This window comes from Arachis stenosperma, chromosome 7, assembly GCF_014773155.1.
Source record: "Arachis stenosperma cultivar V10309 chromosome 7, arast.V10309.gnm1.PFL2, whole genome shotgun sequence".
NCBI lineage: Eukaryota > Viridiplantae > Streptophyta > Magnoliopsida > Fabales > Fabaceae > Arachis > Arachis stenosperma.
The window spans coordinates 34,173,401-34,192,050 of record NC_080383.1 but is presented as its reverse complement, the minus strand read 5'-3'; the positions used below and the strand labels follow the sequence as shown (position 1 = coordinate 34,192,050).

The 18,650-nt window shown below is 37.6% G+C and overlaps 1 protein-coding gene across 3 annotated transcripts; it reads left to right on the top strand.

The window, feature by feature from the left end:
- Nucleotides 1–773: 773 nt before the first annotated feature.
- On the top strand, nucleotides 774–7,087 carry LOC130940164 ((+)-neomenthol dehydrogenase-like). Of its 3 annotated transcripts, none has more exons than XM_057868222.1 (5): nucleotides 774–948; nucleotides 1,491–1,584; nucleotides 4,625–4,883; nucleotides 5,088–5,282; nucleotides 5,857–7,087. In XM_057868222.1, exons 2-5 carry the CDS (start codon nucleotides 1,493–1,495, stop codon nucleotides 6,250–6,252), a joined length of 942 nt encoding a protein of 313 aa, XP_057724205.1. In that variant the 5' UTR covers nucleotides 774–948; nucleotides 1,491–1,492; the 3' UTR covers nucleotides 6,253–7,087. The 3 variants fall into 3 exon arrangements, with proteins under 3 accessions (XP_057724205.1, XP_057724206.1, XP_057724207.1); XM_057868223.1 differs by having other exon boundaries at nucleotides 783–948; nucleotides 1,464–1,584; XM_057868224.1 differs by lacking the exon at nucleotides 774–948 and adding an exon at nucleotides 4,252–4,396 and having other exon boundaries at nucleotides 1,541–1,584.
- The last annotated feature ends 11,563 nt before the right edge of the window (nucleotides 7,088–18,650 follow it).

The following is an 18,650-nucleotide window of genomic DNA, read 5'->3' as shown; positions in this document are numbered from 1 at the left end:
CCTCCAACACTGTGCCCAATTTTTCTCCCAATTTACGTCCAACTTCGAGGGTTTTAAACGATTCTGGCAAACCCCAAAATTGAACCCAAACTGAAAAATTGGAAATAATTTCTTCATCACAGTTCTGATCTTCCTTCCATCTCTTGACATGGAGCACATAATCTTTGAATAGCCATGGAGAACCACGTTCAACACGCAAGACATCCACTTCTTTATTAAAAAAGAATTGGAAGGAATTATCCCCTTTATCACTCACGCTAAATCCTTCTGGGTTTCCCCATATAGCCTTTAAAGCATTCCCCATGGTTCCAATTGAGAAGGTTTTGGAAGCAAAGAGTCTGCCATAGAGACTATTGGAGCAAGCGTTAATACCTTCTGATATGTCTGTCTCTTCCAGTAGAATCACATTCCTACCTCCTTTCTGGTTGTCTTCCTCGGTCTGATCTTCATCCCTCGTTGTCTCAGCCATGCAGATTACGGAGACTTGTATTGAGATTTAATTGACGTTGACAATGTAGTCTTGACGGCAATAAAAACTCCGTTAAGAAACCCTAACAGAACACTAAAAAACTCTAACAGCGCACTAAAACATTGATCAAGTTAATATTGTCTATTACAAACTAATATACACATTATCATCTAATTAATCAAAGAACCAATTTAACTTATATTTTACCTTTCAAAAACTAATATTAATAATTTAATATCACAAAAAAATATTTTGAAGAGTAATTTAAAGAATAGGAAATTTGACTATTAAGTATTAACCCGACCATAATTCCAATAGCTCCTCCCTCTCACTGACTCACTGAGTACACTCGCTCGTTTTCCTCTTTCATTCCTCTCAGCAGTTTTCACCCTTTTCTCTCTCTCTCTCTCTCTCTCATCGTGGCTCTCCTCTCACCGACTCTCCCTTTCATTTGCTTTCTTGACACTGTTTCAGAGAAGGTGCTACTCTATCCACTGCCCTAGTATTTTCCATTAAATTTGAGTTTGTAGATTTTTCATCACATTTATCAATTTTGTCAGTTTCAGTAGATGGAGTTTGCAGTTATTTCTTGGTTTCTGATGTATGGTTGCTTTGGTTAAGTGATGTTTTATTAGGGTTCTGATAGTCTAAATAGTTGAATTTCTGAACTTTGTTTACAATAAAAGTCATGTAATTCAATTGTTAAGTGTTAATATATCCTGGTTCTGAGGTGATAGAAATAATTTGGGGGTAATGTAGAAGGTTTGATTTTGATTATTGGTGTCAAATTTTTTTCAAAAATAAAAATAAAAATAAAAATAAAAACTGGAAAAGATATTATTATAAAATGAATAAATAGATTATAAGTGACATGCTTGGGAATTGGGGTTTTCTATGCAAACCTCTTGTATATGCAAGAAATTGTGGTGATCATGTAACTTGAATGATATGGCTAATAAAAATGAAACCTGAATTGGTCACACGTGCTTCAAAGACTCAAAGGTTGATAAAATCTGCACAGAAATGGGAAAGAAAGAAAAAGCAAAGGAGAGAAGAGAAAAGAGGCTACAAGAGATGCAACATCTGATGACTGTTCCCTACTCCGATGACCAGAGGTTTGATTTTTCCTGCTATTTTCTTTCCTACCCTGAGTTTAGAGATTTTTTATTATGCAATTAACTTTCTCTTTTTTTGTTCATGATTGTTTATTTAATTATGTCCTTATAATTTAGAAGTTTGTAATTGGGTCTATATACTAGATAAAACAACTAGTATCTTTCAGAAAAGAATGCATAATTCTAGAATATTCACTTCTAGAATGTAGCATAAATCCATCCAACATCAAACATGAAAACAAATATTTCAAGAATATTTCATATATATATATATATATATATATATATATATATATATATATATATATATATATATATATATGGTTTCGCAAGGATCTAATGTAAAATTTTTATATAGCACAGGGACTCAATTAAGATCGTTTAAAACTATAAAGTTCTAATTGAAAATTTGGTGAAGCTATAGGGATAGACAAAGTAATTAAATCTTTTTATATTCATAGCTGTGTTTACAATAACAGCTCCCACTGAATTGGGTTACTAAATTCATATTACTTTACACTTTCTGTTCACTTTCAAATTTGCCACTATGTACAAGTTTTGTGTATCTTAACTAAGTTATTTTGGTGGCAAAAATAGGCTTAAACAATACTCTCTAGTGTTGCTTTGGTTTAACTCCTGCAATTTCTTTTCGTAGCAAATTGGATTTTAGCCTGTTTTATCCGTTCTTTGTTGGAAAATAGTCAACAATGTGCATAACGCATAAGCTAATTCTAATTTTCTCAGATATTTGTTATTACTATTGTTGTTATTGCACCCGATTTTAAGATGTCATTATTGATTGATTGGGTTCCTACTTCCTAATGGAAGTTTCCAAATTAACCTTAGTTCATCCACATAGCATTTTCAAAGGTAGAAAGCTACAACTAATTTTATATAGGACCATACATCGCCCTATTGCTTGCCATATACTGCCAATCAATAAGTATATTGTCTGGGATTTGCAGAGCATTGTTAAGGTGACCAAGGACAGTGTTCCTTACTTTGATTGCACTGAACTAATGAGTTTGACCCAAATAGAACTTGGGTGTTGATTAGACACAGAAGCTCAAGATGCACCGTGGTGTTGTGTTATGCAATATAAATTAAGATATTAGCAAATGCAGAATGGTAGTCACACTTGTAGCATGGATGTATAGCTTTGTGTATTCAAGTTTATGATTATATAACTAGCAAATCAATCAATCAATGCTCATGGGTGCACATTTTGTTAACTAAACCCAAAAAATGTTTTCAAGTCAAGCTCTTAAGTATGTGCATAACTTTTCCTTGCCAATTAAACGAATCATTCCCTTTGTCACCTCAAATTCACAAGAGAATGCCACCTCTGCTTCTTTCCTATTTGTTTCATGCTTCTTGCTAGACCTTTAGTCAAGCTTGGTTGATGCCTATTCTATGGATGATAATCCCAAAGTGAAAACGAACTTTAAATTGAAAATCTCACTCGATAATGTCAAGTTTCAGTTTCCGTTTTTCATTATTTTCTTGTGGGACCCATGTTGGGGCCATCATGGCCACCTTCTCAGTCATTGGCAGAAATCTGAAATTGACATTTCCATCATTGATTGGGTTCTTTTGTGAGAACCTTTACCCATCAATGTTGCTAATGTACCCATGACATGGTCAAGTGGTAATGAGATCCTCCAAATCAAGGTTACGAAAATCGCATGCTTTCCCATAGATTTCCATTTCCATGAGTTTGCTGGTGCTTGCTGCCCCCGTTCCCTCCTCTGCGCCGGTTGAGGCTCCAATTGGTGGAATCGCCATTGAAGATATTCAAAACATGGACTTGCTGCACTTCCAACTGCTTCAGATTTGACGTCACATAGAGGCAGAAACTGGCTGGATGCATGAGAGACACTAGCTACAACCCATAACCTCCAATTCCTGCACCTCCCTTGAGCCCTCGACACCCTTTCAACTTCAATTTCATTCGTGTTTGTTAGTCAGTCACAGTGCTACACCCATCACATTCTGCTGCCTCTCTTTTTTGAGTTTTGCCATTGTCACCAGTGATGCTTCCAGCTCTGGTGATGCGCTCTGTTGTTGATGCTTGTACCCCTGCTCCCTGTTGGATTGGTGTTTGTTCCTCTTCTATCTTTTCTCCGTCTGCTGCTCTATTTTTCTTGGCTTATTCCTTCTAACTTCGGTTTTATTCCTCTTCAACGTTTTTAATTTTCATTTTTTTATTTATCTTTTTTTTCCTTAACAACAGAGTGGCTTAGTAGTGAATTGTGGAGTAGTTCTCTGTTTTATATCATTTTATATTGTTTTCCTTAAAAGTTGAAATTTGAATGTGTGAATAATAAATTGTTGCTTATTGAACCTGACTAAGTTGTTGTCCTTGATTAATATTATGGCAAAATTGCATAATGTTGATATTTTTGACACATTTAAACTCAAACCTTTAGTTATATTGCTAGTTATGTCGTATTATATGACACCTAATTTATATTGATATATTTATATATTCATAGAATCTTACTATCTATTTTTCGATCTTGCGGTTTACGGTTTTAAAATCATCTTTCTGATTTTACGTAAAATCTTGATTTTCGCTACCTTACTCCAAATTGAAAATATTTACTTGATTGTGTCCAATGTGGATTTATATCATTGATTAGATTTTATTGTGGGACCCATGGCTAGGCTACCTTGTCAATTGATGGGTGTGAATCTAACACTTGACGATGTTTTAGAGAATTTCTCAAATGAGAGGATCCATTTCAAAGTCAAAGTATATCCTCAAGATTCTTAAAAGTTGGAGTCATCTAGATGTGGATGCTATAATTTTGTATGTGCAATTTTTTTCCTCTCTATATATTCTGTTATGAAGTAGTTATAAATTTTCACAATACAGGCTTTGTTCTCTTTATTTAGCAAGCATGTGGTAATTTTTGTTCAGCAAATTTCTTGACTATCATTATTATTTCATCTTTGAACCATCCATACATTACAGATTTGCTAAGCGATCTTCTATACCCCTGTTCTAAACTTAGTCCTTTTTTTAATGCTATTGAAGGTGGTGGTCCAAGGAAACTGTGGCAGTGGTTACTGGTGGAAACAGAGGGATCGGGTTAGAGATTTGCAGGCAACTTGCTGCTCATGGAGTGACTGTTATACTGACTTCTAGAGATCCCGGTGCTGGGCTTGAGTCAATAAAATTTTTGAGTGAAGTTGGCCTTAGCCTGATTTATCATCAACTTGACATTCTAGATTTGTCATCAATCAACCGGTTTATTGAGTGGTTGAAGGAAAATTATGGTGGTTTGGATATTCTGGTCAGTTTCTAAACATGGTTTCTTTTACATTTTTTCTGGCTTTTTAAACCGAATTAATGCTTGCTTGAGATCTACATGCCAGTTTAATCCATTTAGGTTGCTTCTGCCTTCTTTTTCCTCATTTCATTGAAATTTTCTAGGAAGCATGTAGAATACAGTTTAACACATTCCTTATTCATGTGATCTAAGCATTGTCAACCGCAGGTGAACAATGCTGGCATTAATTTCAATCTTGGGTCTGATAACTCAGTTGAAAATGCCCGTAACGTTGTTGAAACAAATTATTATGGCACCAAGAGTATGATTGAAGCAATGATTCCACTGATGAAACCTTCTGTCGTCGGTGCTCGTATCGTAAATGTTAGCTCTCGTCTAGGGCGCCTAAATGGAAGACGCAATGTAAGTTATAAAGGCTTTTCTATCGTGCTCCCTAAAAAGATATTCTAGCATTTTTCATTTATTACTTTTCACATAATAATTAAAATTGCTTTAAGATTTCGAGTCTTTAGTTCTTTCGGTTGTGAGTACTCCCATGGTTCCACATATGAAACATACTGTTACAACATATGGATCATGGACACACCAACCAAGTGAGATGTTTATGTGTCTGACATGTACCAGTGTCCATTACTCAGAAGTTACTCACGACACATACCATTTGTGCTTCTGTATTTGACCAAATATTTTTTTCGTTTCTTAATTCTAAAACACTTGAAATACAAATTGGAAATGGTGTCAATAGTGTTCAAAAATGCTAATATTGGTATCATAAATATTGACAGTACTGAGAATATTGGTAATTTGACATTTATAAATGTTTAAATACTGTATAAATCTTGTAAATATACATATACTTATTTCTTGCGTCTATGTCATCTGATTTTAAAGATTTGGTGTGTGTTTCATAGGTTACAGCAGCTCCCACTATGGCTTTTGGTAGTTTTCAAACTGATTTAAATTTGTTGAATGGCAGAGGATCAGCAACGCAGCTTTGAGGGAACAACTGAGTGATGTGGAGTCTCTTTCGGAGGAACTAATCAACACGGCTCTATCCACATTTCTCCGACAAGTCGATGATGGAACTTGGGCATCTGGTGGGTGGCCTCAAGTGTATACTGACTACTCTCTGTCAAAACTCGCAGTCAATGCATATACAAGGCTTATGGCGAGGAAACTTTCTGATCGCCAGGAACATGAAAAGATTTTTGTTAACTGCTATTGCCCAGGTTGGGTGAAGACTGCTCTTACTGGCTATGCCGGCAATAATACCGTCGAGGAAGGAGCTGATACTGGTGTGTGGCTAGCCCTTCTTTCCCACCAACCAATTACTGGGAAATTTTTCGCTGAGAGACGAGAAATCAACTTTTAAGGAATCAGATAAGTAAAATTTCTGGCAAGCACCTTTCCTAGACCATTTGGCCATAGCTTCTGGCATTGGATCCTAAACTCTAATTGTCAATCCTTTCTCCTTGTAATTCTCCTTTTTCTTCTTCCATGTCATTCTCCAGCGGCGCTCCAACTCCACCATGTGGCTGCACCTGATACGCGTCACGGTGGATATGTACTCAGTTAGCGAAGAATAACTTGACGGTGCATTTGTTGGAGGTCGTCGTCATCGAATGTACGGTCAAGTTACTCTTCGTCACCTTCGACGGAAATCCCCACAGAGTACATATCCACCATGACGTGTATCTGGTGCATCTGCATGGTGGAGTTGGAGCGCCGCCGGAGAATGACATGTGAGAATAGGAGAATTACAAAGAGAAAGGATTGGCGATTCAAGTTTTGGATCTAGTGCCAGAGGCTGTGGTCGAATGATCCAGGAAAGGTGCTTGCTGAAATTGCTCTGGTGCTGAACAGACGAGCCTGTAAAGGGGGGAAGGTATGTTCTATTTGGTGGAGGGATATTGAGGCTGCATTTTTAACACTTCTCCCATGGAGAGGAGAGCTGTGAATGGGATGAGACGATATGATAGATGATGTTGATGATGGAGGTAGGTGGCTTGATGGAGATGTGTATAATTGGGGTGATCTGATGGAGAAGGCGTACCGGGAGAAATTTTTATATAATTTTATGTTTTTTAGGGGTAATTTAGTCAAGAAAATAAGATTAGGGTAGGAAAGGACCGTTTTAAAATAATTTCAACAATAAGAACAATTTTGAATAAAAAGACGTTAAAGACGATTTCGATTTTCACATATAACCGTAAGGACCAAAATAGTTTTTTTTTTATATTATTTAAAAAAATACTTGGAGGAATTTTTCGTTGAAAGAGCATGCAATCATAGAAACGTTTGAAAAATGGTTGTTTTCCTTTATAATAGGAATGTGATACCAGGGAAAAACGAAAAGTATACATCACCTTACAAGGGGAAGAACAATGTCTTAAAAAATTGAACTGTAGATTAAATTGGTATTACTTTTTTTTTTTTTTGGTCTTCCTTTTATAGGTTCAATAATTTGATCAATAAAATTAATGACTTGAAACAGTAGCTGAATAAAAAAGTTTGAACTATAGATGTTATCAATGTACGTTGCAACTAATTCAACTGAGCGTTTAAGTGTACTTCTTGGCATATTGGTAGGTTAACATCGAATACAGATAAACTCTGAAGTAGGTTAGCTAAAAAGGTGATATTAGTTGTAATAATAATATATGATAACAGTTAAAAACAATGCAGATATGAAGTGATGATGTAGGTTGTGTAAGAAATAGTTATGTATTAAATAACTTAACTTATACCTATGATAATATGACTGGGATAGGACGGTAGGTTCTATTCAGTTAACCATACCAATATCCACCGACACCTGTGTTCTTTATTTTTTTTTTTTTTTAGGGGCAGGTCCGACACCTGTGTTCGTCTGGATGAAGGAAATAGCATTTTTTTTGTTTTCTTCCTAAAGATGAAAATGAGTCATTTTTCTTCGGATCTAACTTTAAATACTTATAATTTCGCTGTTTTTGTTGTTGTTCAAATACTCATGCTAGCGTTGTCCCCACAAAGGAAAAATAATTATTGCAGACTAGTGTGGTTGAGTTGAGACAGAGATTTCATTTTAAATATTATTTATATCCTGATCCAAAAAGAGTCTGGCCTAAAATGAATAGGGCCTGATTTATATGGAATTCGAATTTACCATATCAAGCGTATTCAACTTAATGAAGCTCGTGTCCAATTTGTACGTCAAGAAGACCTTAATTGCACCAACATGTATCTCTACATATCAGTCTACCATTTTAAATTTAAATAAGGGATCTCAATAACTCCTAAATAAAAGAAGTAACCCCCTTATTTATTATAAGAGGATAAGTTACAAAAAGATAGCAAAGTTATCACTGCTACTATAAAAATATTCTATCATACACAGATATTTAAAAGTCTAATTCATAAAAAACGTGTCTAAAATCCTTGCTAAGTTAAGTATTAGAGTTCTATACAGGTATTATCCCTCATCTTCACTCAAAGATCTCAGACGGTTTTGCTTGCTAGAAAAGACATCGGAATTCTAATAAAACAGAATCTGAATCTCATGTTCAAATTCAAATCTTATCAGTTTCAGGAAACTTTGGAACATTGGCGTCGTTGTCGGAAAACTGTAGTTCAACACCCACTCATGGTGGATGATTACTTATAAGATGGATACATTGCATCTGATATAGAACCCCATGAAGAAGATCAACCCAGCAATAATCGACCAATTGTCATACTCCAACATTTTGAAAGAAGGAAAGGTACTGATGACGGTAAAAATAGAAGCAATCTAGAAGGAAAAAGAATAAGTTCCAAAATTCACAGGCCTGGGACATCCAAAGATAAAGATGCAACATAATTCATGAGGCTAGTTCACGGATATCAAGGTTAGCTAGAATAACTCGAGATAGATTTAAAGAGACAATGTGAATCTAAACGGGCCCTACAAAGAGAGGTACGATGACATATGGAGTTGGAGAAAAAACTGAAAAGATTGGAGTTCGATCTCAAGGGTAGGAGACCTCGAACTGATCGGGACACCACACCCTTAGGAAGTGAAGAACCATTCTTGGAGGAAATCATGCGAACAAAGGTTTCTAAAATCTTTAAGGGCCTTGACATGGATCTTTATGATGGCACGACTAACCCTCGACATCATTTAAGAAATTTCAAAAGTCGTATGTATTTGGCCGATGCCTTAGATGCAACTCAGTGCAAAGCGTTCCTGGCCACATTAACTAAGGCAGCAATGAAGTGGTTCGACAATCTCCCCCCATGTCAATTACTTATTTCGATGACCTGGCCAAAAGCTTTCTCACATGATTTTTTATTCAGAAGGACAAAGCCAAGTATGCTCTAAGCCTCTTGGATGTTAAACAAGAGGTCGGAGAGCCCCTCAGGACCCACATAGAAAGGTTCAACAAAGCATATTTGGAGATTTAGAATTTGCCTACTGAAGCAGCTATCTTAGGCCTTGTCAATGGCTTCAGAGAGAGTCCCTTCTCACAGTCTATATAAAAAAGGCACCGACTTCTCTGTACGAAGTTTAAGAATGAGCAGAGATGTATATTTACATGGAAGAAATCACTCAATCAAGAAAACCTACAATGGGACAAAGTAGCCAGTGTCAGTTCCGAGATAAAGAAAAGGAGACAAAGAAGAAGGAAGAATACAACTCGAAAAGGCATCAGAGGTACCATTCCTATACTCCATTGCAAGTTTTATTGGTCGACATCTATAGGGGGATATGCCACACTGAAAATATACCACCTCCGAGGCCAATTCAAAGCAAGAAAGGAGAAAACCGGTCAAAGTATTGTGAATACCACAAAATTTATGACCATTCTACTAATGATTGCTATAATTTAAAAAATGTGATAGAAAAGTTGGCCAGAAAAAAGTCGATTGGACAAGTTCCTTGGCTAGAGGTCGGAAGAAAATAACAAAAGAAAGAGGAATGATGAAGATAAAAGAAAATATGAACAACCACCAAGAACATTTGAAAGGCACATTGACATAATTGTTGGTGAATTTGCAGGAGGAGGAACGACTAAGTCCTCCTGCAAAAAGCACTTGAAGGAGGTCTACCAAATCGAGGAAAAGGAGATATACCTGACATACCCACAATAGTCTTCACAAAGGAAGATGTGAAATGTGTGGTCCCTAAACATGATGATCCAATAGTGATAACTATGATCCTAGTAATGCTAATATTCACAGAACATTGGTAGATCCGAGGAGCTCAGCTAACATCTTGTTTAAGCTAGCCTTTGACAAATTCAGTTTAGAAAGAAAAAGATTTGAAGGCTTACACAGACAGTTTTTTTGGGTTAGGAGATTCACCCATCAGACTTATAAGGTACATTACCTTATACACAACTTTTGACAAGGGGTTAAAAACACAAACTATAAGCATCGACTACATTATAGTAGACGTAGCATCAACATATAACGCCTTAAACAGTCAGACAACTCTTACTCAACTTACCGTAGTTGTGTCAACTCCTCTTCTTTGTATGAAATTTCTACTCAAGAAGGAATATCTACTATACGAGGAGACTAGAAATTGGCTAAAAAATATTATAACAAAAGCTTAAATTTGAGAGGACGTGCAAGAGGTAAATAGGTCAATTGAAAAGAGCTCAGAGGTGTCTGAGTTTGAGAATATTTAAGACCTCAGCCTGATGCAAAAGTGGAAGAAGTACAGATAGGCAACGAAGTCGGGAAAATCACTAATGTGGGAGCCAATTTAGACCAGAAGATCTTATCAAGCTCTTACAAAAGAGTTCCGACCTCTTTGCATGGAAAGCTTCTGACATACCCGTCATCCATCCCGATCTCATGTACTACAAGCTAGCTATATACCCGGGCTCCTACCCTGTACAACAACGACGATGAAAGCTCAGTCCAACAAGAGCACAGGTCATGGAGGAGCAAATACAAGTGCTCCTGGATTCTGGATTTATAAGGGAAGTAAAATACTCTTTATGGCTAGCAAATGTTGTCCTAGTAAAAAAACAAAATAGAAAGTGAAAGATATGTGTAGATTGTACCGACCTCAACAAAGCTTGTCCTAAAGATCCTTACCAACTGCCGAATATTGACGTCTTGGTGGATTCAGCTTTAGGATACAAGTTTCCCTCTTTCATGAATGCTTACTTAGGACATAACAAATCCCGTTGTATGAGTCCGATCAAGAGAAGACGTCTTTCATCACTCCTAGGAACAACTATTGTTATGTGGTTATGTCTTTTAATTTAAAAAATTGAAAGGCAACATACTAGCGATTAATGAACAAGGTGTTTTCACCTCACTTGGGAAAGCTAGTGAAAGTCTATGTCGATAATATATTTGTCAAAATCAAAAGTGAAGCCAGCCTACTGACTGACTTGTCAGAAGTGTTCAATACTATAAGATAGCATGTAATGAGGTTAAATCCCACTAAATGCACATTTACAATAGAAATAGGAAAGTTTCTTGGGTTTATGCTTACCCAAAAGGGGCAATAAATTTAACTCGAACAAATGCGAAGCGATCTTGGACATGAAGAACCCAACTTGTTTGAAAAAAGTCCAATAATTGAATGACAGACTGACACCCCTATCAAGATTCTTGGCTGGCTCAGCCCTGAAGTCACTACCACGTTGCAATTCTCAAAAAAGGACACAATTTTGATTGGACTCAAGAATATGAACAAGTTTTTCAAGAGTTTAAAAAAGTTCCTGAGTTAAACCCATATATTGGCTTGACCTGAAGTTGGAGAAGAACACGTGTTATATTTAGCTATCGCTGACAAAGCCATAGCCTTTTTCCTTATCCAAGAAGATGAAGATAGGCAGTGACCTATTTACTTTACAAGCAAGGTGATGAGCGGATATTTTATACGCTTTTTGGGGGTAATTTCATGTAGATTTTAGTATGTTTTAATTAGTTTTTAATAGAATTTTATTAGTTTTTAAGCAAAAATCATATTTCTGGACTTTACTATGAGTGTGTGTATTTTTATGTGATTTCAGGTATTTTCTGGCTGAAATTGAGGAAGCTGAGCAAAAATCTGACTTAGGCTGAAAAAGGACTGCTGATGCTGATGGATCCTGACCTCCCTGCACTCGAAATGGATTTTCTGGAGCTACAGGAGTCCAATTGGCGCGCTCTCAACAGCTTTGGAAAGTAGACATCTAGGGCTTTCCAGCAATATATAATAGTCCATACTTTGCGCGAAGATAGACGACGTAACTTGGCGTTGAACGCCAAGTACATGCTGCTGTCTGGAGTTAAACGCCAGAAAAACGTCATGATCCGGAGTTGAACGCCCAAAACACGTCATAACTTAGAGTTTAACTCCAAGAAAAGCCTCTACTCGTGGATAGTTTTAGTCTCAGCCCTGGCATACACCAAGTGGGCCCCAGAAGTGGATTTCTGCACCAATTATCTTAGTTTACTCATATTCTGTAAACCTAGGTTACTAGTTTACTATTTAAACAACTTTTAGAGAATTATTTTGTACCTCATGACATTTTCAGATCTGAATTACATACTTTTTGACGGCATGAGTCTCTAAACTCCATTGTTGGGGGTGAGGAGCTCTGCAGCGTCTCGATGAATTAATACAATTACTTTGTTTTCCATTCAAACACGCTTGTTCTTATCTAAGATGTTCATTCGCGCTTAATTATGGAGAAGGTGATGATCCGTGACACTCATCACCTTCCTCAATCCATGAACGTGTGCCTGACAACCACCTCCGTTCTACATCAGATTGAATGAGTATCTCTTAGATTCCTTAATCAGAATCTTCGTGGTATAAGCCGGATTGATGGCGGCATTCATGAGAATCCGGAAAGTCTAAACCTTGTCTGTGGTATTCCGAGTAGGATTCTGGGATTGAATGACTGTGACGAGCTTCAAACTCCTGAAGGCTGGGCGTTAGTGACAGACGCAAAAGAATCAATGGATTCTACTCCAACCTGATTGAGAACCGACAGATGATTAGCCGTGCTGTGACAGAGCATAGGAACGTTTTCACTGAGAGGATGGGAAGTAGCCATTGACAACGGTGACACCCTACATAGAGCTTGCCATGGAAGGAGCCTTGCGTGTGTTGAAGGATTTCAAGGAAGAGTTGAAGTTCAAAGGACAAAAGCATCTCCAAAACTCCAACATATTCCCCATTACTGCGCAACAAGTAACAACTATTTATTTTATGCCCTTTTTACTTTATACGAGGCTAAAGAACTCTATTGGTATCCTGATTAAGATTAATAAAATAAACATAGCTTGCTTCAAACCAATAATCTCCGTGGGATCGACCCTTACTCACGTAAGGTATTACTTGGACGACCCAGTGCACTTGCTGGTTAGTTGTACGGATTGCAAATTCGTGCACCAAGTTTTTGGCGCCGTTGCCGGGGATTATTTGAGTTTGAACAACTAAAGGTTTATTTTATTTCTTAGATTAGGAATAATTTATTATTTTTATTGTTATAGAGTCATTAAATTCTGATAGGATGGTTTCTTTTCAAAAATTTCTTTCCAAAAATTTATTTTTCTTTATTAATTGTTAATTTTTCGTGAGTCTAGTGTCTTGTTTTAAGTTTGGTGTCAATTGCATGTTCTTGTTTTTCCTTGATCTTCAAGTTGTTCTTGTTTATCTTTCTTGTTGATCTTGAGTTGTTCTTGTTTTGTGTCTTTTCTTGTTTTTCTTGTGCTTTTTCAAAACATTAATTTTCAAAAATTTATATTTTTATCTATAAATATAATACATTTTTAAAACCAACATTGAAGTTACTGCCCAATTGGCTGGAGCATTGGTAGTTGTTCTTGATAATTGGGTATCTTCTTTGGAATCTTTTTCAAAAATAATTTTTCTTTGATTGAATCTTGTGCCAAACTTTAAGTTTGGTGTTTTCTTGTTAATCTTTTTATAATTTTCGAAAATTTTATTAAAGTTTTCTAAAAATCTTAAGTTTGGTGTTCTTCCTTTTGTTCTTCTTGAGTTTTTCTTGTCTTGATCTTAAAATTTTTAAGTTTGGTGTTCCTTGGTGTTTTCCCTCCAAAAATTTTCGAAAATAAGGAGCATTAGATCTAAAAATTTTAAGTCTTGTGTCTTTTGTGTGTTTTTCTCTCTCATCACAAAATTCAAAATTCAAAAAAAATTATATTCTCTAACTAATTTTGAACTACTTTTTTCGAAAATTTTATATAAAAATTCAAATTTCAATTTCAAAATATTTCCAATTTCTTTTATTTATTTCGTTTTTTTTATTTTATTTTATAAAAATTAATTCAAAAAAAAATAATATCAACATATAAATTATCCCTTGTATTCCATCATGGAAGCAAGTAGGAATGAACAGTCCAAGAGGACTCTGGGGTCATATGCTAACCCCACTACTGCTTCATATGGGAGTAGTATCTGTATACCCTCCATTGGAGTTAGTAGCTTTGAGTTGAATCCTCAGCTCATTATCATGGTGCAGCAAAACTGTCAGTATTTTGGTCTTCCATATGAAGAACTTACAGAGTTTCTGGCACAATTTTTGCAAATTGCTGACACAGTACATGATAAGGAAGTGGATCAGGATGTCTACAGATTATTACTATTTCCATTTGCTGTAAAAGATCAAGCTAAGAGGTGGTTAAATAACCAGCCTAAGAACAGCATAAAAACATGGAAGCAGCTGTCAGAAAAATTCCTGAATCACTATTTCCCTCCAAAACGGATGACACAGCTAAGGCTAAGCATCCAAGGCTTCAAACAAGGAGATAATGAATCTCTTTATGATGCCTGGGAGAGATACAGAGAGATGCTAAGAAAATGCCCCTCTGAAATGTTTTCAGAATGGGTGCAATTAGACATCTTCTACTATGGGCTTACAGAAAAAGCTCAGATTTTTCTAGACCACTCAGCTGGTGGATCTATACATATGAGAAAAACAATTGAAGAAGCTCAAGAGCTTATTGATATAGTTGCCAGAAATCAACATCTGTACCTAAGCAGTGAATCTTCCATGAAAGAAGAAGCTAAAACAGTAACTGCTGAACTCAGTCCGGTGGATCAGGCTAATGAATTCAATCAGCAATTAGACTTTCTGACTCAGCAGCTAGCTGAATTCAAGGAAATATTACAGGAAACAAGAATGGCTAACAGGAATATAGAAGTACAATTAAAGCAGACAGAAAAGTAACTGTCAAAACAAATAGCAGAAGAATGCCAAGCAGTTCAATTAAGAAGTGGGAAAACATTAAATACCTCACTTCAAAGCAGCAGGAAACTAAGAAATGAACAAATGACTACTCAAAATCCCTCTGAGGACAGTCAGAGCCCAGAGAGGAATAAAGCTGGCGCTGAACGCCCAGACCATGCTCATTCCTGGCGTTCAACGCCAGAAACAAGCATGAGTCCGGCGTTGAACGCCCAAAGGGAGCATGGTTCTGGCGTTCAAACGCCAGTAACAAACAAGGAAGTGGCGTCTAACGCCACTCCAGCTTCCACCCCTGGCATTCAAATGCCAGTGGGGGATCAGTCACATACAAGTGCTGATGACAACCCTTCTAAAAAGGCTTCCCAACCTGCAGCAACTAAAGTTGAGGAATACAAAGCCAAAATGCCTTATCCTCAAAAACTCCGCCAAGCGGAACAGGATAAGTAATTTGCCCGCTTTGCAGACTATCTCAGGACTCTTGAAATAAAGATTCCGTTTGCAGAAGCACTTGAGCAAATACCATCTTATGCTAAGTTCATGAAAGAGATCTTAAGTCATAAGAAGGATTGGAGGGAAACTGAAAAAGTTTACCTCACTGAAGAATGCAGTGCAGTCATTCTGAAAAGCTTACCTGAGAAGCTTAAAGATCCTGGGAGCTTTATGATACCATGCACATTAGAGGGCACTTGCACCAAGCAAGCTTTATGTGATCTTGGGGCAAGTATCAACCTAATACCTGCATCTACTATCAGAAAGCTTGGTTTAACTGAAGAAATCAAACCAACCAGGATATGTCTTCAACTTGCTGATAGCTCCATTAAATATCCATCAGGCGTGATTGAGGACATGATTGTCAAGGTTGGGCCATTTGCCTTTCCTACTGACTTTGTGGTGCTGGAAATGGAGGAGCACAAGAGTGCAACTCTCATTCTAGGAAGACCTTTCCTAGCAACTGGCCGAACCCTCATTGACGTCCAAAAAAGGGAAGTAACCTTGAGAGTCAATGAGGAGGAGTTCAAGTTGAATGTTGTCAAAGCCATGCAACATCCAGACACCCCAAATGACTGCATGAGTGTTGATATTATTGACTCTCTGGTAAGAGAGGTCAATATGGTTGAGAGTCTCGAATCAGAGCTAGAGGACATCTTTAAAGACGTTCATCCTGATCTGGAGGAGTCAGAGAGAATAGTAGAACCTCTGAAAATCCCTCAGGAAGAGGAGAAACCTCCTAAACCCGAGCTCAAACCATTACCACCCTCCCTAAAATATGCATTCTTGGGAGAAGGTGATACCTTTCCTGTAATCATAAGCTCTACCTTAGAGCCACAGGAAGAGGAAGCACTAATTCAAGTGCTAAGGACACACAAGACAGCTCTTGGATGGTCCATCAGTGATCTTAAGGGCATTAGCCCAGCTAGATGCATGCACAAGATCTTACTGGAAGGTGACGCCAAGCCAGTGGTTAAACCACAAAGGTGGCTGAACCCAGCCATGAAGGAAGTAGTGCAGAAAGAGGTCACTAAATTACTAGAGGCTGGGATTATTTATCCTATTTCTGACAGCCCCTGGGTGAGCCCTGTCCAAGTCGTCCCTAAGAAAGGTGGCATGACAGTGGTTCATAATGAAAAAAATGAACTGGTTCCTACAAGAACAGTTACTGGGTGGCGTATGTGTATTGATTACAGAAGGCTCAATACAGCTACCAGAAAGGATCATTTTCCTTTACCATTCATAGACCAGATGCTAGAAAGACTAGCAGGTCATGAATACTACTGCTTCCTGGATGGATATTCAGGTTATAATCAAATTGCAGTAGATCCCCAGGATCAGGAGAAAATAGCATTCACATGCCCATCTGGAGTATTTGCATACAGAAGGATGCCATTTGGCCTGTGTAATGCACCTGCAACCTTTCAGAGATGCATGCTCTCAATTTTCTCTGATATGGTAGAAAAATTTCTGGAAGTCTTCATGGATGACTTTTCAGTGTTTGGAGACTCATTCAGCTCCTGCCTTAACCATTTAGCACTTGTTCTAAAGAGATGCCAAGAGACTAACCTGGTTTTAAACTGGGAGAAGTGTCACTTTATGGTGACTGAAGGAATTGTCCTTGGGCACAAAATCTCGAACAAGGGGATAGAGGTGGATCAAGCTAAAGTTGAAGTAATTGAAAAATTACCACCACCTGCCAATGTTAAGGCAATCAGAAGCTTTCTGGGGCATGCAGGATTCTACAGGAGGTTTATAAAGGATTTTTCAAAAATCGCCAAACCTCTGAGCAACCTGCTAGCTACTGACACGCCATTTATCTTTGATAATGAGTGTCTGCAAGCATTTGAGACTCTGAAAGCTAGATTGGTTACAGCACCAATCATCTCTGCACCAGACTGGACATTACCATTTGAATTAATGTGTGATGCCAGTGACCATGCCATTGGTGCAGTGTTGGGACAAAGGCATGACAAGCTTCTGCACGTCATTTACTATGCCAGCCGTGTTTTAAATGACGCACAGAAGAATTACACAACCACAGAAAAAGAGCTACTTGCAGTGGTTTACGCCATTGACAAATTCAGATCCTATTTAGTAGGATCAAAAGTGATTGTGTATACAGATCATGCTGCTCTTAAATATCTACTCACAAAGCAGGATTCAAAGCCCAGACTTATAAGATGGGTGCTGCTTTTGCAAGAGTTTGATATAGAAATAAGAGACAAAAAAGGAACAGAGAATCAAGTAGCAGATCACCTGTCCCGAATAGAACCAGTAGAAGGGGCGTCCCTCCCTCTCACTGAGATCTCTGAAACCTTTCCAGATGAGCAACTCTTTGCCATCCAGGAAGTGCCATGGTTTGCAGACATTGCAAACTACAAGGCAGCGAGATTCATACCCAAAGAGTACAGTAGACAGCAAACAAAGAAGCTGATCACAGATGCAAAGTATTATCTTTGGGATGAACCATATCTCTTTAAGAGATGTGTAGACGGAGTAATCCGTAGATGTATGCCTAAGGAAGAAGCACAGAAGATCCTATGGCACTGCCATGGATCACAGTATGGAGGACATTTTGGAAGTGAGCGAACCGCCACAAGAGTCCTCCAATGTGGCTTCTACTGGCCGACCCTCTATAAAGACTCCCGAGTGTTTGTACTTAATTGTGACAGTTGCCAAAGATCTGGCAATCTACCTCACATTTATGCCATGCCTCAACAAGGGATCTTGGAGATTGAGTTGTTTGATGTATGGGGCATTGACTTCATGGGACCTTTCCCACCATCATACTCAAACACTTATATTCTGGTGGCAGTGGATTATGTATCCAAATGGGTGGAGGCTATTGCAACACCCACCAATGACACTAAAACAGTGTTAAAATTCCTCCAGAAACACATCTTCAGCAGATTTGGTATCCATAGAGTATTAATCAGTGATGGGGGCACTCATTTCTGCAATAAACAGCTTTACTCTGCTCTGGTTCGCTATGGAGTTAGCCACAGGGTAGCTACTCCATATCACCCACAAACTAATGGGCAAGCTGAAGTCTCAAATAGAGAACTCAAAAGAATCCTGGAACGGACTGTAATTA